The sequence below is a fragment of the Falco cherrug genome, chromosome 3 (assembly GCF_023634085.1).
Source record: "Falco cherrug isolate bFalChe1 chromosome 3, bFalChe1.pri, whole genome shotgun sequence".
Classification (NCBI taxonomy): domain Eukaryota; kingdom Metazoa; phylum Chordata; class Aves; order Falconiformes; family Falconidae; genus Falco; species Falco cherrug.
Genome location: NC_073699.1, coordinates 2,968,373 through 2,993,901, shown reverse-complemented (window position 1 = coordinate 2,993,901; position 25,529 = coordinate 2,968,373). Strand labels below are relative to the sequence as shown.

Genomic DNA, 25,529 nt, shown 5'->3' with positions numbered 1-25,529 from the left:
GAACCACTGTATGGCATAATACATATGGTATATTGTGTAAATACATATAATTGGTTATATAGGTCAACGGGGTAAACCATGTTTTGCTTTTCCGGGCTTTTTTAATAGTCATGTTCATATCAGTACCTTGAATTACCATTGCAAGCATTTTTAATGCTAACTTTTAACTTAACACTTAAGATACATTTATGTTTTATATGGCTTAAGCAGTAGAAACTATTCTTAGATACCATTATTTAAAATTCAAAAACTTGCAACAGTTTAATACTTGACTTTTATTCCTCTACACTATAAACCAAGTATAGACTTTTAATGGTGGTTGTCTACAGTACACTGATGAGTAAGCATCAAATCAATGTTTGAAAGTTTCAGGAATGTAACTGAAGCACATAGATCAAACCCAAAAATCTGAGATTAGTGTTACACCAATGACAACATAATTAGGAATTATTTAGAAGTTCCAGATGAGGCTGCATGACTACTTATTCCAGAGATTCTTGATTATAATTCTTTCCAACTACTGACTCTCCAGTGTGCTAATGAAAAATAGCAGATTTCATTTCTTTGGTGGGGAAACATGGGGAGCACATATGGAATCTAAAAATGAAGCAGTGCTTCAAGTCTTTGCTGGTTGGGTCCAGCATGCTGTGGGGGTTGCAGGGTTAAATATGTCAGCACAGGACCACCAGGATCCAATCCATTTCAGAAGTGCAACAGAAGCTCTTCTACAGACATCTAGCATTTGTCCTCCACAATTGCCTTCAAATATCTTGTTAGTTTTTAACAAGAAACACCCTTCTACTCAGCCAGTAGAAGTTAATGACTACAAGACCTTGGAAGTTTCTTTAGTGAGAATTTAATCTTACATGAAAAGGAGACAGTAACAAAAACTTTAATGCCAGGAAACTGATCAGAAATATAGATGGATAAAGCATCCTTTAGGTACGCTGTAAAAGGTAATTTAGTTTGAAATGTCCAATGAAAAAACAGTAGTAGTATAGCAACATATTTCTTACTACTGAAAAAATCCATGCATCATTAGTAGCTTTGTTTAATGCATACCAGTCCATTCCCATTTACTACAACAGCAATGAAGATGCTAACACCTTTGCCAACGACTGAAATGCCTGTCTTCCATGCAGGTTTCCACCTCGCTAGCACAGAATGAAAAAAAACCCAACACTAGTTTGAATAAATGAATTGTGACTGAAGAACTAAAAGCCAAACTAGCCTTCAGACTAGCTGAAGGCTTTGTGAAAGAAAAGCCTTCCCCAGCTACACTTTCAAGTCTTCCTGATAAATCTCTAAAAAGTTTTATTTGTATGGATTCTAGTACTGTAAACATTCCGGAGAAGCCCTGTTAAAGCAACCTTACTCTGGAGTGTCCTTTATGTTGCAGCACACTCAGAAAAAACTCCAAACCCCTCAGCCCACAGGCTGACAACAGCTGAGAAGCACATTTTAACAACTGAATCCAGGTAAGAGTGGAATTCACATGTTCTTTGCAGATGCCACTTTATGGACTAGAGAATGATGGGCAATTAAATAAAAGTGAAATGACATGAAAATTAATTTCTAGATCACATTAAGACCAAAATTTTATAGGGGCATGACATTCTTACTGTGAAAGCAGGTGACTGGTATTTTTAGAAATCAAAGTTTCTGAATATCACATTCAGATGTAAGAGTGTAGTACTATCATTAGCACTCAAATACAGATAAACTACTTTTAACACCTCAGCTTCCTGATATAACAAGGGCAGTTATGATAAACCTCTGATTTCGCTTGGAAAACAAGACTAGATACCTAGAGGTTTGTATGTTTAACAAGTGGAAAGCGGAATCATGACACTGACTCCTAATGCTGCTGTTTGCATATGCTACTAACAGCATAAATATTCAAAGCTCAAAACTGATCAAAAGTATGCTGTTATTTAGCAAGATTTTATACCAGCAAGTACTGAATATTAAAATTGTTATAAAAATACACCTTTTTTATGAGTGAAGCAAATGCAGTTACAACAAAAATTTGACTTTAAATGTTAGTAGAATTTGTTCAGAAAATTCAGAAAAGCAGAGTTAACTCCATTCAACATTAAAAATTAAGGCACTGCGCTGTAGTATTTTGGAACAAATCAGTGCAGAGACTCCTAGTAGTTAGACAAAAGATCTTTAGGAATTTTCAGTAGTTACAATCACTGTTACAGCAGACTTTCCTTAAGTAGTCTAAACTTAAAAAGTTCTTCTGACATCAAAGCCCACCACGTTTTTAAGAGCTACTGAAGCAAAAGATTTGGTTTCTCCTGTTGAGTTGTACGCTATTGTATGTACCTACATAGTATGGCATATACTGCAATCCCCCTGCCTACCTGAACATTTAATTTCATAAAAACTGTATTTCCAGAAGTAGTAAGGAATTTTACTTAAAGCGAGGGCTTTTTCAGGAACATTCAGATGTCTCAGACTTGCCAATGTTAACAAGTATTTGGAGAATTAAGAGTAGAGTTCTAACTTCAGTAACATTCCACAGATGAGCCAGCTGCATAAATTCATTAAAAGATCAATACACTGTTATTTGACTTTCCTAAATATTTTAGCTTATGTTATTTCAATTTAGTATTTGAAGGACCTGACTGCAACAACTTTATTAATGCTAGACAGACTCATAATTCTGTAGTACTTTGATTTAGTTAATACAAAAAATTTTAAAATATCATAGAAATATCCTCCTTCTAATAATCACTCAACTTGAAGTAGCAGAATTATTAAAAGAAATACATTCATTACAGTGGAGATCAGTTTTCCTACCCCAAATAGGAAAATACTTTTTTATTGATCATTATCAGAAAAACTATTTATTTATTCTTTAACTGTCACTGTTTAATCAGCTTGCCATTTGCTTGAAGAAGCTACTGAAACACAGAAGAGGCTGTTGATCAACTCAAAGTAGAATGGATCACCATTTTCTCTGTTTTAAAGTCAAATGACTTGTTTTTCCTCTAATAAAAACAGCCATAGCCCATTGCCATAGCACTACAAAATATAATAAAATAAATTCTTCCTATTATGATCCTAAGTAAAACAAACTGACTTAAGATTTCATGCATATTCACCAGTATCATATACTTTTATTTTGAATTAAAGTCAAGGCCACAGAATTACTGAAAATTTATCCTATTTTGAGACTACGTTTTATCTCAGATTTTTCTTGTCCTTTCTTTACATTCAAATCCAAGATGTACATGAAATAATGTCAAGCATTAGACTTTTTCCACATCTGCACAGTTCATTCAATATTATCACTCACATACATCAATCTTTAGATAATTAGGGAAAAATCATGCCAGATCACACAGGAAATCCAATCAGATTTTCAAGGTCAAATGGATAGCAAGATTTGCCTCTTCCTAATCCTCAGATTACATTCTGTACTGCTTAGCTACATGAAGCAATGACATTTTGTAGATCACAAATAGTAAATAAACATGTGATTAAAGCTTCCCATAATACTAGAGATTAAAATCCCATGTTCTCAGACGAAGATGCAGCTAATGCAACAGTCCAGGAATTTAACTGGATGGAGTAATAACAGCATGGATTTTTTCCCTTTACGTTTAATCACGGCAGAGCGATCTAAGCAATGATTACTCCTCAGCTAACTCACCAAATAATGTTGCTAGATACATCAGATAATGACAAAGTTGAATTGTTTCACATTAATCTTCAAGCAGAATTAATCTTCCTGTGGCATAACTACAAGTCAGGATCACTCTCTGCTAAGCCAATACAATACTTACGTTTAATGCAGAACAAAGTGATGCTCTGCATTTGTCTGTAGTAAATAAATATAATCAACGTACAATCAAATGTCAAATTCAAAGTAAAGAGAAACGTTTATTGAATTTTTCCTTAATACCATTTTTCCAAAACACATGATCAGGAGGAACAGGAACCAGGTAAATTTGTCTGCAAATTCTTAAGAAACATTCCGCTAATATTCCTTAGATGCAGAAGTTTTATCAGACATCCTATTAAATCTACATCGTTTCATACTGTTATGGATGGAGTGATGCCCTTCACTGGTAAGGGAGAAGTAGCAATATTTTTATTGGTATAAAACAGATTTAACAAAGTTTGATACTGAATGCAACAGTGGATGAACAACGTTCAGTGGCAAGGTCCACTTGAGTGGGTACTGCACAGAGGACAGGGTCAGACAAAACTGTCAGGGGGACCCTCCCGGTGAGTCATGAGGTTCAGAAAGGACCCCCTTGCCTTCTCAACTCCTTCTCAGGGGGGAGTTTAGCTGCGCCTGGATCCAGACTTATCTCAGACTTGGTCAACAGTTTCTAGCTAAAAGACTACATATGCGCAATCAATCCTTTATACCACTTAGCTAGGATTTCAAAGTTTACCATGCTGTTAATCACTTACCGAGAACCTGTTGTGGCAAGGAATCTCTCAACCTTGAGGAGTGGCCTTGAGAGGCATCCCTACTCAAGGGGAGATCCTGCTGTGCAGGAGAGCTCAATGGGCCCTGGGCTGTCCACTATTTATGGAGTAAGATAATTGACTCATATTCGCACACTGACTACAGAAGTTAGTTTCCTTCACCACTTGAGTGGGACCTTGACCAGCACTGTTAAGTGGGCATGTTGTTCACAGTAGCCCTTGGCTACTGTGTCATTATGTCCCTCCCCCAGTACAGCCATCCTGACCTGGATCCATCCATCATAGCCACCACAGATGGTTATCACTTGAGCATAGTCACAGAAACAAAGGTCAGGATGCGGGGTGGGGAGCACGCTGCCACACAGGTTTTTTGTACTTCATATGGGAGAACAAATGAAGATCCAAGGCTCAAGTTCTAGATTAGATTAGATTAGAGCTTCAGAAAAGAGGGTTGACAACTGCACTGCAATTTCACTAGAAATATTTTCCACATTGATTTTGAAAATATTTTAACACTAGCCTTTATAAATATTCCTAAATAATGCCTGACAAATACACTGTGGTTTTGGAAAACACTATACAACAGCAATATATTTTGTTTTATTTGGACAATTGTCAATTTTATTAGCTTATAGCCAAAAGAAAGAAACATCAAAATTAAATTAAGTCAACTAAAGTTTGTTATACAATTGCTGAAGCATGCCCCAATAACACTTGTTTTCAGTAACTTCTCAAGACTTCATAGTTGACTTACATACCATCTTCAACTCAAAAAGCTCTTAAGTCAAATTGAAGACTGTGGAAGAATTTGTATATACTTTTCCTGTCCTTTTACTTCTTAAGAAAAAAAAGACTGCTGCTGACCATTGCAGGAGAAAACACTGAGCTAGATGGATATCTGGTCTGACAGTATTATTCCTTATGGTTTCACATTAGAAAAGAAATCAAAATTAGTGCGGTATTACAAAATATAACTTTGGCTTATTGGTTTGCATTTTATAAAGATCTCCTTTGAGGAATGCACCCCAGCTTTTATTGAACACATGCTTCCAGAGGAAGAGGGAGACTCCAAGTCAGTCATAGCAGAATTTCAGAACAGTTTTTCTTTAATGGAGGAAAAAATGGATAATAGCATTTCCATTTTGTCAAGCTTTCTACAACCCTTCCCGTTCAGAGTATCATTAAGTAATTCTGAAACAGTCTTTGGAATTAAAACATTACTTTTATACCATGGGTAAAGTTCCCCAGCATTTTTAAAGTTTTCATTGTGGCAAAATCCATACTTTATCTCACAAGGCATGTATTAAGCACACCTATCCTGAAAATACTGGCAGAGTTTTTGCAATGAAGCTTTATTATAGAAAGTCTATGCTGGACAGATTTAATGCTCACAGTCCTTCCATGACTTGTTCTGGTAAATCCAAAGACAAACACAACAGTTCTAATTTTGATGACATTTGATGACAGCTTAATCTCATTCTTGTCATAGTAAAATAGTCTCAACTGTGCTTCAGATTATACATATCTTACACACTGGGCTCCTTTATTCCCAGCCCCACTAATGAGATGACTAGAAGTTACCTGAAGCTACCTCTCCCACACGTATTTGTCTTCTCAGCTGAAAGTAGTACTACATACTACCTTGAACCATGTCAAAAGGCTTTCTGAAATAAACCCCACAGACTTCCTGAAAGCAGCCTCTAATGGACCTACTACTCAGTCTCCCTGTCGTCTTTATCAGCATGAACCTGGACAATCCTTCCAATTTTTGCACTGAACAGAAGAGGTAAACAGCCTCTTGCCTTTGAATATCTTAAAACATGGTCTAGTTAGCTTTAACACAGTTTCACTGTATATATATATATTCACAAAAGATGCAGAACTCAGTTTGAATTGTATATAGCATCCCAATCCCCCAGGAAAACACAAGAGCAGCAACTAAACATTTTCTGATCTAAGTGCTTGGACACATACCCCTTTCCCCACCCCACAAGGCATTTCCAAAGCAAGTACTAGTGTATCTTCATGAAAAAGGCAAATTAGAGAAGTAATAAAAAACAGCTTCAAAAATTTTAAAGTAAGGGAGCTAAGTGTATGTGGAATGGCTATACCTAGCTCCATCCTTAATGGGTCTGTAAGATAAATCAAAATGCAATATAAATTTTTAATGCAGCTGCTCTACTACTGCACACATCCCCATTCTATGAACTTCAGAATATTCTCACCTATCCTCCTCAGCCATCATTTTGATACTTTAAAAAAAGCCTTTTTAAAATCAAATTTAGCCTCCACAGTAGGTGCCAATTCTAAACTGGCATAAGTAGTAACACATTAAGAGCATGAACTGTTTATAAGAAACAAAGGACTTTGTTTCAAATGCACATTATTACAGAAGTTGAATTCAGAATAACTGTCTTTCATATGCCACCTTAATATTGTGGAAGCAACTGACAATCTAATTTGAATTTACAATAAAATGAGTGGTTCATGCTAGAATGATGTGTCTAACAGTTGGCACACTCAATATCCCTGTTGAAAGATTCAAACCAATCTTTATTTAAATTGCATTCACAGACATTGTAAGTTTTGTTTTACAGTCTAAGTACTACCGACTGCACTGATCTGAAAATACATTTCCATCACCTATATGACAAATATTTTGAATAGGCCTTTATTTAAGCAATTCAGAATTAATTGAACACTTATTACCTTCACATCAAAAATGACTCCACTAAGATCTGTTTAGATTGATTAATACTAGCAATAAAGTAGAAAGTACCACAGTAGAAACTGTCAAAAGTAACGTAAGATATTAACAGATGTTCAGTCAGTTTTGCTCAGGAAAAAAACAAGATGTAAACACAAGCTTCAGTCCCATATACCCACCTTGCTCCACTGGATATTACTATTTACCTCATTGTGAAAAGAGCTTCTGAACTTACAAAGTTTAAGGTTTCCTATATAATCTACAAACTGTGATTCTTTAAACACGCTTTAGATTAGCAAGGTCAGGTATCCACCAACTGCAAAAATGGCAACTCATTTGTTTTGTAACTTAAAAATTAAAAAATTCCAAAGGCAACTTATACATGTGAAGAAACAGTACCCGGTGTTCTACACAAGCAATTCTAACTTGGATACTACATCCTATCAGGACAAAAATACTTGACTGACATGTTCTTTCCTGCTTCAGGAACACCTAACCTTGCTGCTGAAGTATCAACAGGAGCATTGGCTTTTGCCCTGTTTTGAGCAGGAGCCCGAACCTTCAGAGGTTTCTTAAAGCCTTGGGCATCTTATGAACCTTTCCATAAGTCTGTATGTGAAAAGGGACCCCCCTTCCTGGCCTGTTTTTACCTACTGTATCTACTGCACAACAGCCTGTAGATAACATGATTCCCTTTCTCAAGTACCTTTTTTGTGCTTGCATGTAAGAGCACAAATAGCCCCCAAGCTCCAAAGGCCAAGCTTTGGAAGCCTTCTAAACCTCGGTGGTATGGCAGGAACAAAATGGAGCAGTTAGTATCAAGTGATCTTTATGCTTAGAAGCCATTCTTACGGAGTTTTAAACATAAGCCTGAAGTAGTTATCTCAAGAAAGCAGCATGAGCAAACAATTGGCAGTACAGATGTAAAGACTTTGGATGCAGATTTGAAATGTACAACTATGACCATTTCATAAGGGGATCCAACATACAGATCTTACACTTGGGGCATAGGGCTTAGACAAAATGAAGTTAGTATTTTGTATGAAGAGCCCTTACAACAAGCTGTTATATCTTTTTCATTTATGTGTATGAACACTATCAGGTAGCCCTTACATGGGATTTAACCTGTTATCTTAGCAGTTCGTCAAGAAGGGTCTGTATCTTTTCTTCCTTATGTACACTGCACTAAATTTTCTGCGATTCCTTTGACAACTTTCATAAGGAGGAAAAGCACAAATCAGATCTTAGTTGAAAAATGGGTACCACTTCCAGCTCTTTATACATATATCACATTTTAAGCTATTGCCAAGTTGAAAGACTAGCCACAGCACATCCAGTTATTGAACCCCAAAGCAGGCCGACTTGAGCACTATTGAAGACCATACTTAAAGCTTTAGGGCACCGACACAGAATCTAGTCTAAAAATCAGCTGACAGATTCAAATAAACCATGTTTAATACTGAAAGATACTTACACTACCAAAGCATGGTAGTAGTGCATCTTCCATCCCCATATTTTTTATAGTTGACAGTTACACAAATAAGCATACAGCTGTTTACACAGCATTATGCAAGATTTATGTAGCCATCAGCAAAACAAAGTAGTGTTCTCTTTCCTTATTTCTCTGAAAAAGTCAACTTGAGCAACTCTAGAGCTCTGCCAGCACCATCCACCCCAGCAAACAGATGGCCAGGGCATAGAGCCTCACACTGGCAATCCTTAATTCAGTAAGGTGTCACATCCTACTGATAAATCCTAATAAAACACAACACACCTGTAAGTCAAATTACTTGGAATCATCACTAAACCCAAAATTTCACACAACAGCCACAAGTGCTGAGGGAACTGGCTGATGTCATTGACAGGTCACTCCGGCTTCAGAAGATCATGGTCATTGGGGAACGTTCTTATAGCTGAAGCAAAGCAAGTATCACAGTTCTATACTGAAGAACAAGGAGGAGGATCTGTGTAACAAGATCTTAAGACTCACCTTGATGTCTTTGAAGGTGATGCAGTAAACAGACCTGGAAAACCTTTTCCAAGCCTATGAAGGACAAGGTGATTGTGAATAGCCCACACAAGTTTATGACAGGGAAGTCACACCACACTGAACAGCATTCAACTATACAAGTACCTCTGTATCAACAATATGAGCAGCTCCACAGATGGGAAGAGTCATTGATGTCCACCTCATCAGTAGTAGTGCTTTTGATACTGTCTCCCTTGTAAACCCATGAGGTACAGGCTACGGACAGCAAGGTGGACTGAGATCCAATTTGCCTGTCTCAAAGGGTTGTGAATATGGCACTACAGCCAGTACAGCTGGCGGTCAGAGTCTCATGGTGTGCTCCAAGGGTCACTATCATTTATCATCATCAATTACCTCAATGAGACAGTGCAGCTTCAGCAAGTTTCCAGATAATAGAAAAGCAGAAGAAGTGATTCAAACACCAGAGGGTTGCGATTGCAGTCAGAAGTACCTTGAAGAGCTGGAGGAACCAGCCAACAACCATCTCATGAAGTCCAAAGGGAAGTGTGCAGTCCTGTGCCTGTGGAGAAATAACCCCATGCACAAAAACAGACTGGCAACCCAACAGGTAGGAAGCAGCTTTGCAGAAAACTACCTGGGAGTCCCAACAAGCTGAACACTAGTGAGGAATGTATGCTTCCAAAGGCCACCGTTGTCCTGGGCTGCACTACAACAGCACTGCCAGCACTTTGAAAGTGGTGATCCTTCCTATCTAGTCAGCATTGATTCAAGTTTTAGCAAGCTGCTGTTCTGCAGAAGAGTTCTGAAAGGATCTTCTGCAGGTAAGATTTGTTCCACCTTTGGTATTTTTAAGAAATACTATTTCTAGTGAATTCTGTCCCAACCCCACAATTTATTTCTTATGAAACACTGTAGCCCACAGCACCATGATTTGTTATCTGAAAGCATGCTAGAAATTCATTTGCATTAAAGACTATTGTTCAAATAGTGCAGAGAATCAGATTCAGATCTAGAGTACAGCAGCCCATGTTTCCCCCCCCACCATTGCTCTGCACAGCACTGGAGTATACACATTCTTCCAAAGTCACACATCTCCTCCCACTGCTTCCCAGAACATCAGGCTGCCTATAATACATTTTCCAACAAAAACTCGTCATTGTTCATATTTCACAGTGTTAGGGGCAAGGAAGAGAGATGAGGCCATCACAAGTGCCTGCAATGGTACCCAAGTTCAGTGAAACTCAAGAGTTGGCACCAGACACTGTTAGGACTTAAACTCGTACGCACTGGATCCAACACAACCATTACCACCATGCTTAACCTCACTCTTACTACAGAAATTGATAAAAGCTTGTGTGTTCTGCCACATTGCACTTAAGTGAACTAGGAAAGTGAATGCTACCCCTGCTTTGGAGCCTGTAAAAGATTTACTATTGAAGTACCTTCACAGTTATCTGTCTATCCAACCTGCTGTTCATGATTTTCTCAGCTTGACTAACACAAGTTTCCTGGTCCTTTGATGAAGTCTCATGAGTCTGAGCAGTTTACGTGTCTGCAACTTCGTTTACCATAAGCACAAGCTACTGATGTGCAAGTAAGCTGTGTGAAAAGGTCAATGTACAGAAAGAACATGAAACCACAGGTGAATGTGAAGGGACATAACACCATGGATAGGTCTTATTTTAATCCATAAAACAAAAACATAACTCAAGTATATGAAAAATGCTTTCAGAATACTTATGAAAAGGTAACCACCCAAAGATCCTAAAGTATTTGTGTATTCCAGTCCACAGATGTATGAGCCAAGCCTACAGAGGTTAATCGGTGCATGTAAAGAGGACCAATTCCAGCACACTATTCCCAATTACTTTAACACACCTCTAATCAGAAAGCCATTACTCCCACTGCTGGTAGATAAGGGGCAAACCACTACTTTTGATACAGTTATTGTAGGCAGTACTTTTTGTTTTATTCCTTATCATCCATTACAGTCCTTGGCTGCAGTCACATAGATTGGCAGGAAAAACATCAAGTCATCTTGTACACCTACTGCCCTATGGGAAAGGGCAGCTTAAAAAAATTGATGTGGAAATTTTATGTATGAGCTTCAACATAAATTGAATGTTAAAAACTCTTTAGCACCCAAGTTAAAAATTAACTAGCAGAGGGATAACATTAACTACTATCCTTTCCACATGCTCAGTAGCAGGTGACTCCAAATACCTTTTCTGTGTATAAAGATACATATTACACAGAATTAAGCAGATTGCTAGCACATTCAATTGTTTCCAAATACTATTTCATTAAACTTCTCATGAAATCAGTTTAATTACTTCACAGAATTTTAAACCGAGATCACTTTCCTGGAAGTGTGATAAACCTTGGAAGTCCAGCTTACAGACTCATTCCAGCTGCAACTCAAAACATCTCTGCCAACAGACCAGTTTCTCCAGGAAAGTAGCAAGATCCAAGTCTGCAGCAAGCCTGCTCTCTGTAGGACCACGTGCTTATCCATGTCATACCTTCACTGAGGAAGGTACTTCCTTTCAACTTTGATGGCATCTGTCAGTTTCTTAAAGTATTTCTAGCATGCACTTAGTAGAACATTACTCAATTTTCCAGATTTAAGCAGCAATGAAACAGATCTTCATGACTTATGCCAGTAAGCTTTTGCTGAAACATACCTTATAAAGAAAGTAAATATACAGTTTCAGTGGCATTTATGGTACAGTTTTACTTGACATAGGAAACAGTTCTGAATTACAATTTTATCTAAAGAAAGGGTCTTCATGTTTAGCTTAAGTAAAACTAGCAGTTACTTCTGAATAAGTCATATTTCAGGTTAGCAAATTATTTATAAAAAAGCATCTTCAAGTATTTTTAAAAGCCCAAGGTCAGGTTTCTTCCAATATACATGGTTATGTTACAGCTGTAAGCAGCATAATACCTGCATGATGTTCTGTACACCTACTCAGCAGTCAAGATATCGCAAATTCATTTATCTTACAAATTTGTTTTGAAGACAGTTTAAAGTCAAGTGCTTTTATAGAAGTGGAACATTGATGCCTCAGTTTTACTGCAGTTTCAGAAGCCACATTATCTCATACAGTTATGTGATGAATTCATTTTAGAAATGTTACTGTCTTCATTTTAATCCAGCCAATTTCAAAATCCCAGTTTACACTGAACGCTACAACTTCTCCCCAGTGATGATTGTGTGGTGTGAATTTTCATATGAAAGTAATTCCTAGATTTACTAGTTTGTATTTCACTGCATTTCTACAGATTTTACACAGAATAGTCAACTACTAGTAAGTGTCATAAGCACAAGGCAGCTGACATCTTTGAATGGAACAATTCACAACCAGGGAAGTATACCTACATTCAAGGTGAGACAGCAAAACCAAAACTGTTCATATTGATATGAGTAGCACTAGGGAAAATGCAAGAGCTGCTCTAACCACAGCCACCTGCCCTGCCTGCTCCCCACTGGCCTTTGTAATCCCGTATGTTCAAGTTACTGCTCCATCATCACTTGTCTGTCAAAAAACAGTAAGAAAACTGCCAACACCAGAACCCTGAAGTGCCATTATCTCTTGGTTCAGCGATGTCTGAATTCCTTCTATATGGGAAAGACTCCTGATGCTCGGCTTTCCAAAATCATAGAATCAAGTTAACTTTCTAGATGTGGCAGAAGACAATGGGGATGCATTTAAAAAGGTGCAGCTGCCTAAGAAACTGAGGTTCTGGGTACCCAGAAGAAGACAGCTGAGACAACAATAACCACTGAATACAGCAGACTATCACTCCTTGCTACTAGAGAGAAGCAAAGCATAAAAGTGCATTTGGGAAGAACAAGAGACCAAAAGTGTCATAATGGGTACTTACCATCCTGTGAACGTGTATTCCTAAGGAATGGTTCATGTGTATATTAAGTTTCAAATTTCACTTCCCCGTCTTGATTCATTGATTTTAGAGCAACTGCAGGAATGACTTAAGTGGTTACAAACAGAATAACCACCTAAAATGCTGGAATGTCCTGCTCTGAATAAATCCAAGAAATAAAGGTGCTTAACTGGAAAAGATCTGACTGTCCACTAAAAAAATCTGGAAAACATATACCAAGAAAGAAGTTAATTCTTCCTCAAGCCATCAAGAGAAATACAGCCAACAAATACCTCTACCAAATTTGACATGAGGGTTAAAAGACCCAGTGTTTCACAGAGCAAGAACATACCATAAATGCTGAAATGAATCTTCACCGACTAGAAATGGAGCTACATTCCCAGGATCTCTTTTGTAGCATCCCTTTCTGAAGCAACATACAACTAATTTAACAGGTTACTATTCCAATTTACTATAGCTGTGTCTTAAAAATATGAACATGACAATAAATCAGAGCTGGGAATGAGGAAAAGCTTTTTTGTACTAAATTTGTACAGCTTTCATTTTACCCTTGCATAATTACCTATTGGCAGTACCTCTTGACAAGAAGCAAGGGATTAACTACATAGCTGGCCAGGAGCATCTATTCTCTTTAATCTATTTTTCTGAAGGGGCCATCTGCTCTTTATTTCTTCATTTCGTGGCCTAGCTTGAAATTGCATTCACTGTTCTGCTGGGATTTCAATTAGTTAAGTGTAAAAATTTCTCCCATGTCAGAATAGAGGTCTTGAGGATGAAATACTGTAAGGTGAAGAGGGAAAAGGGGTTATTTCCAAACACGGATTGACTATAATTGATACGGCTCAAATAGCTAATTAGTCATCAATAAAATGAAGGGTTTCAACACAGCTTGACATCCATTACTGACAAGTATGCACAGCCATGTTTCAACATGCTGAATGGGAATAACTGGACAGCATCTCCTGCGTTCTCTGCACTCAACTCTTTTCAGATGACTCCACAGAAAAACTTCCTATCTCAGATCTGTCAACAGTACCAAAACCTTCCAAATGAGGTGCCCAAAACTACATCATACAAATGCTGACAAGAAACCTACATGATTTGCATCATTTGCACAGACTTATAAATAATGAGTACTTCTGAAAAATTTACTCACTACAAGCTACAGGTTTGAGCTCTAGACAGGTTTTACTCCAATACAAACAAGCTACAGGTTTGAGCTCTAGACAGGTTTTACTCCAATACAAACATATTAAGCAAAGGATTCTGAAAGTACTGTATAGAATGAAACCTATAGTTTTACATCCTACTTCATCCAAGTGGGAAAGAAAAGTTTCAGATTCATTTTTTTCTATTTCACTGTTTGCAACAGCAGAAAGACCAAGCAGGAAGCTATCCAGCCAGCCAAGTACCTTCAGTTAGTGCCTAGAGTCACTAACTTCTCAGCATCATCTTCATGCAAGCCATCATAACAGGTAGCCTTCTAGCCTAGACAGCCAGCCACTGAAAGCTTCCATCATTGCTTTCAGTAGATTGACAAAAATAAGGGATCGGTGCCTTGAGAACCTACAAGCCACTCAGAAAATACATTATGTCAGCATGCTACTGAGTTCTAAAGAAACTGATTTATTGGTTAAAGAGATAATACCCATTGTCCTCTATTAGGGCATTAATTTACAAAGGATAATTTGTCTAGAGTTCTTTGTAGAGCTGATCTCACAACCAGCTACTTGCCACTTACGTGATAATAAAATATACATTTTTAATTAACCTTATATTGCACCATTACTTAGTATTCCAAACTGCTTATTATTTCAGTGGATTTGTAAATTCTTTAAGTGCATATATGAACAAATAGTTTATAAATATTATGGTAGTTTCCCTGCATTCTCCATTTAATCAGCTGATAGTGTGAAGGTCGAAGAGCCTGAAGTTTAAAAGCCTGGCAAAGTGTTTTTTTCAAAGCTTCACTCACTTATCAAATTGACTTGACTGACAACAGTCTTACTAGTTCAAGTATGTGTCAAAAGAACAGCACAGGCAAAGCTGTTTCAGGTCCCATCCGTATCTCTAATTGTAGCTGGAAACCCTGTGTCCAAAGGTAATTCAGTTCTGTTACAGCTGCAGCATTCGGTCTGTATTGGAGCCTAAGCTTGTGATCAAGGTATGAGCACTGAAGAAATACCTATGAGATGGATGAACAGAAAGATGCAACCAGAGAGAGTTTCAAGCAGGCCAGTTACCAATTAAAGCCTTTACACTTTAGGCATCAATTTTTTATATTCACATAGTGAAGCTACATGAAAAGCAATATTGATGAAATAGGAATAAGCCTCAGTTAACTACATACTGGCTTTCAGGAGGTACCTCTGTTTTAAGATGCAGACAGAACAGACCTAGCTGCAAGAATTATTGTGAGAAGCCAACACTGATGGTGCACAGCACTCATGCAGCTCCCACAAAAGCAGCTCCAGGCTTTCTTTTTGCCTCCACCACAATGCCACCCCCCAGGAGCCCTGGTACGGCCGGCTCAGCCAAGCACCAGCACCCACTGCGGGTACAGCACCAGCACTGCAGTCATAGGGATGTCACACTGAAAGCATGGGCTGTGTTGTGTTTTAAGTAATTCTAAAAAACTGTCCACAAAGCCCTTCAGAAAAAGCTCCACACAAAATTAAAAATCACATGATTTCTCTAATACTTCATGACCAACCATAATACAATAGAGTTTCCCAACACAGACACAGCACTCAAACCTTTGTGAGTAAATTATGTCTTCAAAATTTCAGCATAGCTGTATTTAGGATGCTCTATCAAAGTATCTTACAGGAAAACCCATTGTGGAATACTTCCACTCTTCCCAGAGTGTGCTCATATTAATACTTCATAGTTGTACAAGACCCCCAAATTCACAGAAAAAATAAGGCTGGCAGAAGTTTTAGAAGGTCATCAATTCCCTCACAAGCATTTTATGTGACTACACTTACATAATGGCCAGCATTTGTTTCACACAGTATTAACAGACTTCCGTGAAGACCAAGTGCCTGAGAAAAAAGTCTGAAGAACAGATACAGTAAGCTTTAAAAATGTGATAAATCTTCCCTTGTATGCTTTTATACAGTAGGCCAATAAAAACCTAATCATTTTTCCAGACCATGGATACATGGTGTAATAAAAAGGTCAAGGGTATATGATAAGTGAGAAGAATCTTTAAGACAAATTTGTGTTACAAAAGACAAGTTAGACCACAATAGTCCTTTCCAGCCCTAAGACTTGGTACTAAGGTGCCGTATTTCACCTTGCAGACTAGTCTGCCTAGGGTATAGTTAGGGTATCTCTAGAAAAGCAGCAAGTATTAACTAGAGCTAAAGATATCACTGCAACCTATCTGCTGTGAAGCAGAAAGCAAGGTCTATTAGCTCCTCCACACACATCAGAATTTCAACAGAGAAACTGAGTCAAGCCATTAGTAAGAAACTCTTTCACTGAGTAACTCTTCTACCACAACAGTTTTGAGGAACCCCTGTAAAAAAGAAAACTCAGCTGTGACACTACTTCCTGGAAATTAAAACTTCTGGATCCTAAAAAACAAAAGCAGGCTGAGAAGTGGTCATGAAACAGCCATATAATTAGTAAAGTGAAAAACCACTCTAAGCTTCTGAACTTCCATGACTGCACAAACAGACCACAAACATTGTACTCCAACTGTGTTAAAGCAAGTCTGAAAGAAGAACCTGTTCTCCTCGGAACTCCAGAAGTATAGACATAATTACCCATAACAAAAAGCCATGAAAGAACAAACAGACATGACAGGCCTTAGTGTTTTTTGCATTTGCAAAAGTGGAATTTATCATTAGTTCAGAAGTAGGCAGAAGGGTGCTTTTTTTATTCACTGGTTTATCCCGTAGAGCTGTATCACTCAAGTCTCCATACACAGGAGCACATGATTCCTGCTTGGTAGCAGGAGAAATAAGAAGCTCCTTAACCCTCAGATACAGAGGATCTGATCTCAGAGATCAGAAACTGGGCTGCTGACCAAAGACACATCAAGATTGGTGCTTCATTGCCACCTCTAGTTAATTAGGGCAGATCAAAAATAACCAGTAACAAACTTTTGTCCATTATCAGTAACTGGAAAAAAAAATGTCACAGGAAATGAAGAATGACTACATTAAAAGTAGTCCTCCCATTTCTAAGTCTTTTCAAGACATCATTATTATCCTAAAGCAGCAGGAAAAATTGGCTGAAGATATCTAGTACTTTTTGCTTTTGAAAATATCTGCATTCCAGGGTACTGTGACTAGATAAGAGGCAGTAAGAGACTACAGGTGCACTTACTGCCCAAGCAATCAGTAAACACTAGCAGTATCAGAGCAACAGAAGCTATTTTGACTTCTGTCTTGTCCACAAAAAGGCATCTTCCTCTACTGACTATTCCGTTTGTACAATCCAAATAGATTAATAAAGTTGAAGAAAATCAGTGCATCCTCAAAGGATTTGCAACTTCAGATTTTCATTGTCACTACATTACACCAAGATCAGCACAGCAGCAGTTATAACCAATTTTCTCTTGGATTAAGTGAAAGAACAATAGGTTTACTAATATGATATCTAATCTTTTAGGTTTCCAGTTGTTAAGAAATTCCTAGAAAATACAGACATATAAACACACCTATACAGGCCAAAAAACCCAAAGATTTACAGTCTACAAGAATTAAACTGACATTTGTTTGCTGTTGAGCTACTACCTGAAGCCTTAAGCCTGATAAACACATCAAAATAAGAAATGGAAGGCAGCCAACAAAACAGCAACTGGAAGCAGAGAACAGGAAGGAAGGGAATCCATTTAACTTTCTAGTTTCTCATTAATTTTTACCTTTACAATAAAGATAAAAAATGACAGCACAAAACTGAAGAACAGTAAGTGATAAATATAACAAAGCTGCGTTCAAGCAAGGGAGTATTTTAAGATAGGATAAACACAAAGAAGAAAGCATACACTGCTCAGCTGTTGAGACACTCAAAAATACAGCTTTCTCAGCTTAAAATGTTTCTCCATTCTACCTCTCCAGTTGCTACTTTATAATTTGCCCCTTGACAGAAACAGCCAGCCTACATCTAGTGTATATCCGAAGTCATTGACAGTTCAGTAAAGGGCCTAACAATTTAGTCAACATCAAATGTCCATAAATGCATCTTATGCTGTATTGAAGATGTCAAGAAATGCAAAATCTACCAGTTCTTATATTTGATTTAAAAGTTAGTCATCCATTGTTAGAGCACTGTGCTTTTTTTCATCTGCACTTTTTGGCATGACATTTCATCAGTTTAAAAGGCCTCTTAGTACTTTTATTTACCTTCTGAAGGCAGTAAAGCACCCAAACCATAGGTTAATGATCACTTTCACAAGCCAGTCAGACTAGCAACAGCCCTACAGACCTTCTCAAGGTTGCAAAGCATTGTATTTTCTCCATGTTCTTCTCAAAGATTAAGACAGAGACTTCCATACCTAGAATGTCACAAGAAAATAAGATTCCATAGTCCATACGCCCTTTATGACCTTAGATGTTAATTTTCTAGCTAGTGTTGTACTCAGGAGTCACTACTCTGCTATCAATACATGCTTTAAAGTGATTCCCAGAACTATGACCTCCTCACCATGAGGTGAGACACCTTTCCAGGTCTCAGGGGGTAGGCAACCCCACTTTATCAAGATACTCCACTCAGTGTAAGTGTCCTGTCCTTTATCATTTTCTATTTGAAAAGCAGTATTAATAATGTAAACATTAAGCTTGCCAGACTCCTGCAGAGCTCAGCTAAGAACAGTCAGTTAATTCACCATAAAATATTAGGTGTGTCAGTTACCAGTTAATCCATTTAAACATGCTTTTTACTGAAACTGCTAAATACTAACTGAACAGTCATGCAGTACCACACTGGATACTTGAGAGAGGCTACCCAACTCTGAACTTCAATACCCAATTCTTTCAAATCCAAGCACATACTAGATTCTTTTTTTTCTTAATTATACTTGAAGTCAAAGGGAGGGGGGGGGAGGGGGAGAGAACTCAGAGGGCAGAACAGTTGCATAGATTTAAGTACAAGCAAGTTAAGCCAAACAAGCCACAGGCCAGAAGAGCAGCCATTCAGTGCTGCGACCTTCTCTCCGATTCCTCCAGTAAATAAGTACTCAGAAGGTTACAGTTTTAATTTGCATGGCTAGTGTCAAAAACTATTGAAAGTGACAAACCATGTCAGTCTAAATTTGAAACCTTTAAACTCGATCTTCCTCATTGACTGCCAAAGTAAGTGTGCAAGTGAATTAGGAGTCAGCTTCAGACTCTATGTGATCATCAGTGAGTGGCTGCAGGCTACAGACATGCTTCAGAGAAGATGAGCCAAGGGTGAAGTGTGTATGATTATCTTCAGCTGCATTTCACAGCAGCCCTGTTAACATGACTGGAATACCTGATAAATCACTTCCCCAGCCTTTTCAGAGACCAAGACTGGAATCTACTTGTTAACAAGTCCTATGATTTTTTCCAAAATCGTTTCACTGCAGTTAAAGCAAAGAGCAACCATTAGAAAAATGTGAACTTCTGAAGTGTTCCTGAAGGAAGGCTGAGAAATGAGGGACAATCACTGAAAAATCCCTTCTTCACTTCAAATCTTATTAATATTTCCTTAAAACAGCATGAAAAGTAATAGAACCAAAGTCAGCCTTCCCTGCTTTTATGGTGCTACTGTCACACCATATCCACTCCTATTACTGTCACCTACATTTCTCATCGCACTGAGCCTGCCAAATAACCAATTCCTCCCCCACATTTTCATACTGTTTTGAAGTCTGATTACTAGACGACAACAGGGGTTTCTTCTTCCCAGTTAACCACTAAGAAAAGAACTGAGTGACCTTCTATCTGAAAAAAAAAATCTGTCTGAAGGGCATATTAAAAAAATTACTATTTCATTCAAATCAATAGGATAATCCAAGTAGTCTTAAAACCCCATCAGCTTTAAGTTGTATCTGCTTTACAAAACACCTATGACCTTCATAAAGTGTTTTACTAGCCTCTAAAAGCAGTATACTTGTTTCAAGTGTTGCTTATATGATCGAGACTATAATGAGAAATAAAGAAAAGTCTGAGGTTACACAGCAGCAGAGCACATGTAACACCATTAGGGACCGGGCAAGAGCAGCACCACACATGCCTGTTCCATGCCATGAAACACCTGTCCTCAGAGAGAAGAGTTATTAAGTAGCAAACTGATCATTTATATCACAGCATATATAGGGCACTTCACAATCAAGTACGTCCTTTTAGAGTTGTGAAAATTAGAATTTATGAAAAATTAAAAACCCTGCTAAGCACTCAAGCCTTTGCATACCAAGACAGATAAAAAAAATCAGTAACAGCTATGTAAACTTTATAAATTAAGTTCCTACTTCAATCATTTCTACGAAGCTATCCCTTACCTGCTAAAGAATCACAGTTAATATCCTCCACAACGCAAAAAGTCAGCAACTCTTCTTCACACTCCAGTTTCCCCAATATTTAGGAAGGTACTGATCACCAGTTGTTGAACTCCTACTCAAAATGTGACACAAGAAACAGCAAGCCTCTATTGATCACTACTGACACATGGCTCAGTGAAGTCATTCTGTATACAGCTAGCACATACAGCCATCTACTGATAGGAAGGCTTGTTACTCCTGTACATCATCCAGTTGGCAATTTAAAGGAAGCCTCAGTTTAAGAGGCTACCTCAGATCTCAAAGTAGATAAAATGAGCTTTTAAGAAAGAATTCCACAGTCTACACAAGTAAAAGTTGTCTTTCAAACTCACTGCCTTCTGACAAGGATTTCAGCTACCCTAACTTCAATTACAGGGCTCTCGCCTAAATATTTAACATTACACGAATCAAACAAGTGCCATGCACTCGCTTTAATGTTTCCCCTGTTACAAAACATGTCTGGAATCAACATGTTTTATTTAGTCAGCTTCTTCCATTGCAGTTTCACAGAGTTTTACCCAACATTCATAAAAAAATTGTCATAAATCAGTAATATCCATAGTTGTGAAAAGTATTTCTCTTACAGATCTCCCAGTATTTTTTACAGCATCACTTGTGAACCAAGTTAGGACAATCAACATTGCACTTGCACATTTACCAACATTTATATACAACCCCAAGTGCAGTCAGCCTTCAAAATAAAGCTCTAAGATTGAAAAGTAAAGCTGCTTAGCGCCTTGCAGTGATAAACAAACCTGATTTCAGAACAAACATCACTTCAACATACAAAATTATTTTTCAGATTTTACATAAAGATGAGCACCTAAGAGCTGCAAATAGGAGAAATACAGACACACATGCACTGAGCTTTTGCTTCTTCACAGAAGCTCACCTTCCCCAAGGTTCTTTAATTACAGAAACTAAGATAATAATTGGGAATAACATTCCAGTTCCCATTATCTGGTACCAGCTACAAATTAATCCTATTAGCATGGTCACCTTACAACACATGCAAAATAGATCTACTTCTAATATCTAACATATTTAAAGATTTACAGATAAAAATACCCCTTTTTAAGAGGACTTAATGTTCAGTATACAAGTAAATCATCTTAGAGCAAAGCATAGTCTAGCCTGCTGCAAAGGATTCCTACTGTTCTAAGGGGAGAAGCTGAATGTTTCAATGACTGCTTAAAGCAAAATTTAAGCACTAGGGTTTATATTTGTGTCCCAAATAGACAGGTTGTCAATAGTTGAGCAGAGTTTAACAAGAAAAATCAGCACTTCCATGTGCTACACAGAACAGTGAAGGATCCCGATTTATGATTTTAATGCTTTCCAAATGCTTAAACCAAGGTTTTATTAGGGCAAATAAAAGATGCTGTCATCTCTTAATTCTGAAAGATAGATCCGCAACACTGGCCACAAAAGTACTCTTGCAGGTTCTTAAGTTATCTCCACATTGTTCTTTTTCAACTCAGAGGCTACCCTGGAACTCAAAGCATGTCAAGCTCCACTTTTTTCCTGTATCATTTAGAATTATGCAATTTGTGTGCACCCAAATTACACTTTGTAATTATAAGCATAATATGCAAATGTGTCTACTTCCATTTCAGAACTATAATTAAGAGATTTTGGAAGTCTAGTCACAGGACTTTTCCCTAGAAAACAAATTTCAACATGGTTAGAAATTTGTTGGCAAGTTTCTAGTATATACACTTCAATTCCTCCAACACCTCAGAAGGATTTATTAATTGAACCGTACAATTCTTACTAGTCAATCTTGAGTTTCTGAAGGAAACTGGCTGATCTACAGTATTTATGTTTAAATACAGATAGTAAATGCAATACTATTAAGGCCTCAAAATGCTATTACATAATTAAGATTGTTATTTTAAGCACTTAAAACCCTTGCTAAGACATTCTCACATATGCTTGGAAGAAGCCAAACTTAGAAACATGTTTCATTCTAATTTGAAGGGCTAAACAAACCCACTTTAAAAACATTAGATCAGCCATTTCATTTACCTGCTTAGTAAACTATCATAGAAGGAACTCAATGGACCTAATATATGAAGTACAAGCCAGAACTATTACAAACACATCTCCACTAATAATTGCCTTCATTTAACAGCACAGAATTGTTGCAATTTAGAAAAAAGCCACTGATAGCATCATGACAGACTGGGTTTGTAAACCAGCCCTTCCTGAAGTCATAGATTTCCTACTTTTATTACAGTTACTTCATCTTATTTGGTCTTTGGTGACTCTACAACTGCCCGAAATACCCATTTCAAATCAGGATTATACAAACTTGCATTTTCAACCACAGCCAATCAGTCACCCTGTTTAATTTTGTATGTTCAAGAAGTGAAATACTTCAGATGTAATGCAAGACTTCACTTTCAAAGCAAGCAAAATATCTAGGGACATACTAGAAAAAAGAGGTTGGATCCATGTCCATCTACATTCAATTTTTCACTGACAATATAATTTCTTTTTGGAGCTGTACATATGCAGATATCGAATATTGTGTTAAAAGCATGCAAAAGCTTGTCTGTCCTCTAATTTCTCATTGAAATGAGAACCTCAGAAAGTATCATAGTTCCAAGGAATCACAGTTTTGATAACAGCCACAGACATATCTATTTCTGTAAGTGGTTCGTAAAATAATAAATAGCATACTTCTGTAACTTCCAAAAATAACTTACATATGCAAAAGAGATCCTTCCTTCCCTGTCTGGAGAGGAATTTCACTAATTTAGAGCCTGATTTCTCAACCTTCAAGCTAAGTTTTAGCAATATTTCTATTTACAGCAAACAATGCCAATATCTATTTATTAACACAATTCTCATTCTTCCACCACCAACAGTGCAATTTTTACAAAGTTGGGAAAAAATGCAAAATACCAACCATCCAAGGACACAGCTACAAATCACATGGCACACACATTCCACAGCTGAAGCTGCGACAGCTACCCCTGACTCCAGACTGCTGCAGACAATAGTTGATGCTCCCGATTGAGAGATCGGCATTCGCAGCCTATTACACATCGAAAAGTACAACAGTGCATTAAAAGAGGCCACATTGATTTAGACCTATTCCTGTTATAGGAAGCAAAGTCCACCAGCATGGCTTCGTAATCGCTTCAATTGAAGATACAATCATTCTGGCTGTCTTTAAGTTATATTAGAAAAATCAAATCATAACTTATGTCACTTGACCATGCCAAGCACTGTATCAAGTCTTTGTCTCTCCAGATCTGTACTTGGAACTCACCTGCCAATTATACAGTATTTCCAAGTTTACATTACATCATACCGTAAGTCACACTGATTACTTTTTTATTCAGTATAGCATCACTGAAACAAAGAGCTAGCACTAAAGCATACCCGACATGTCACACACAGAAGGGGTAGGAATCATTTATTAGTTGGAGTTACATAACCGCAAAAGAAAACATGCTTCTGGGTTGTTAAAGGATTTATCAAAACGTACTGTCGGTTCCCTAATATTTAAGTTACAGAGCCAAAAGTTCCTACGAAAGGGCATTGGTTGTAGGCTTCTTTTTAAAAAGGCTCCCGCATCCGCAGACAATAAGCCGTATTTACTGTTCGGAAACACGCTAGCGGTGTAAAACAGCAAAACCATTTGGGGTTTTTAATCGACTTAAATCCCAAGCAGAGCACAGAAGACCCCAGCCGTTCTACACAGCAATTCAACTCCGAATAATTTATAACTCACAGCAGCGAGCGTGCCCTCGCTATCGGAAAACGGAACAGCACCTGTGAAGGAACAGGTATCTGGGCAGGCAGTCCGGCTGCTGCTGCTGGGAGAAGCGGGGCCTGCCGGAGCGGCGGGCACCGGGGCGGGGGGGGGGCAGGACCCCCCGGCCCCTCCGCGCAGCTCAGCCAGGGGAAGGAGGCGCTAAACACCAGCAGCCTGACCACAGAAAAAACCAACAACCCACCAAGCGGTGCAAAACTAGGAGTTAACCCCCTGCCTGAGCATCCTCGGCGGCCGCCGCTAACTCCGGCTCGTCCCCACGGCTGGACGAAGCGGCCCCGCTCCGCCCCCGCCGGTCCTCACCTTGGTTGACCAGCCTCAGGGCGTGGGTGAAGGACGGGTCCAAAGAGTCCTTCTCCGCCATCAGCTCGGGCAGGTACTTCTCATCCATGGCGGCGGCGGCCTGGAGCGGCAGCGGAGCCGGGGCGCCGGGTACCCCCGCGGGGAAGGGGGCGGCGGCGCAGGTCCGAGTCCCAGGCGGCGGTAAATCCTTGGAGGCAGCGCTTCCCCCCGGCCGCCTCCCGCCCGGGGCTGCGGGGACGCATCCAGAAGGAAGCGCCGCAAGCCCCCGGCAGGCAGCGGGGAGGGAAGGGGCGCGGGTCGGGGGCCGACCCCCCACACCGGACAAGGGGCGCGGAGAAATCCCTCTGCGGAAGCGCACGGGGCCGGAGCGAGTGAAGGAGGAAGAGACGCGCCCCCGGAGCGCTGACCCAGGCGGGACGGGCCCCCGCCTCAGCCTACTGCACACACGCGCGCGTAGAAGAAAAGGGAGCCCGTGAGGGGGCCGGCGCACACCGCACACCCACACCTCCAGCGGCGCCGCGCCGACTGAGCGAGAGAACCGTCCGCGCCAGGTTTAAATACCTCCACTGAGGCCAAGCCCCCAACCCCCGGAGCCTTGCCCCTGCCCACCGAGCCCCGCCCCGGGATGCTGCCCCACCCCTCGGCTCCTCCCAATGGGCGGTGAGAGTAGAGCCTCCCTCCCTGTCGCCTCGCCTACTCGAGTGAAGACTCCTATTGGGTGCTGTGACTTGTCAGTTAGGGGTGGGCTGCAGCTTCGGATTGGTGGCTGCTCTCCCCGCCTCCCGCGCCCTCCCGCCCCTCCGCGCCGCCACCGGTGTGGCAATGGCGCTAGTGCCGGGCGGGGGCGGCGCTGAGGTAACGTTCACAC

General features: G+C 39.2%; 1 protein-coding gene across 4 annotated transcripts in view; it reads right to left on the bottom strand.

The window, feature by feature from the left end:
* The window catches only part of KHDRBS3 (KH RNA binding domain containing, signal transduction associated 3), a 95,260-nt gene extending 70,049 nt beyond the window's left edge, over positions 1-25,211 (bottom strand). For 2 of the 4 annotated variants that reach the window (XR_008731378.1, XM_055704910.1), the window contains exon 1: positions 24,662-25,210. Coding sequence is in view for 3 of the 4 variants with exons in the window: in XM_055704910.1 (XP_055560885.1) it covers positions 24,662-24,749 (88 nt within the window). In the remaining variant the exon portion in view is untranslated. Of the gene's footprint in view, positions 1-24,661 lie in introns of all 4 variants that reach the window. The other 2 variants (XM_055704909.1, XM_055704907.1) reach the window with 2 other exon arrangements.
* Positions 25,212-25,529: the final 318 nt, after the last annotated feature.